The 531-nt window shown below is 30.7% G+C and overlaps 1 protein-coding gene across 4 annotated transcripts in view; it reads left to right on the plus strand.

Annotated features, from left to right (window-relative positions):
* LOC107614347 overlaps window positions 7-531 on the plus strand; it is a 2,770-nt gene continuing 2,245 nt past the window's right edge. For all 4 annotated transcript variants that reach the window (XR_002352329.1, XM_021109291.1, XM_021109290.1 and 1 more), the window contains exon 1: window positions 7-171. Coding sequence is in view for 3 of the 4 variants with exons in the window: in XM_021109291.1 (XP_020964950.1) it covers window positions 63-171 (109 nt within the window). In the remaining variant the exon portion in view is untranslated. The remainder of the gene's footprint in view (window positions 172-531) is intronic.

Here is a 531-nt window from a genome sequence, read left to right on the forward strand (position 1 = left end):
TCTCTTGAGACGCTAAACATTTAAACAAGAACCATGGTCTTGGAAACGGGGTCATCGGGGGCATGAACAACTCAGCGACACGTGTCAACTGGTCCTTGTTCCATTCCTTCAAGGAGTTGAGAAGCCTAAATTTATCGGATAATTGTTTTGATGACTTTATTTGGGAGGAAGGTATTCTCTATACTCTAATCTAGTTTTTTTTTTTTTTCCAGATTTATTTATTTTATGATTTACAATTCACAGAATGAATCTAAACTTATCATAGATTATTACTAAGCTGATTATATATATGTATGTGTGTGTGTAAAGAACGAGGAATAGACACAAACAGACAGAATAAATTAAATTCAGAAAACTGAATCAGGTAAATAATAGTTGATAGCGATAGAGATTGAAGATCAAAGAGAAGAGCGACTACAAAATTATTTTTTATATTATTATTCTTTTTGTTTCGTTTTCTTGTACTCAATTAATGTTATATTTAATTTATCTATCACTCCATGAAAAGAAATGTTTTTTGTTGGTCAAATG

This window comes from Arachis ipaensis, chromosome B08 (genome assembly GCF_000816755.2).
Source record: "Arachis ipaensis cultivar K30076 chromosome B08, Araip1.1, whole genome shotgun sequence".
Taxonomy (NCBI): domain Eukaryota; kingdom Viridiplantae; phylum Streptophyta; class Magnoliopsida; order Fabales; family Fabaceae; genus Arachis; species Arachis ipaensis.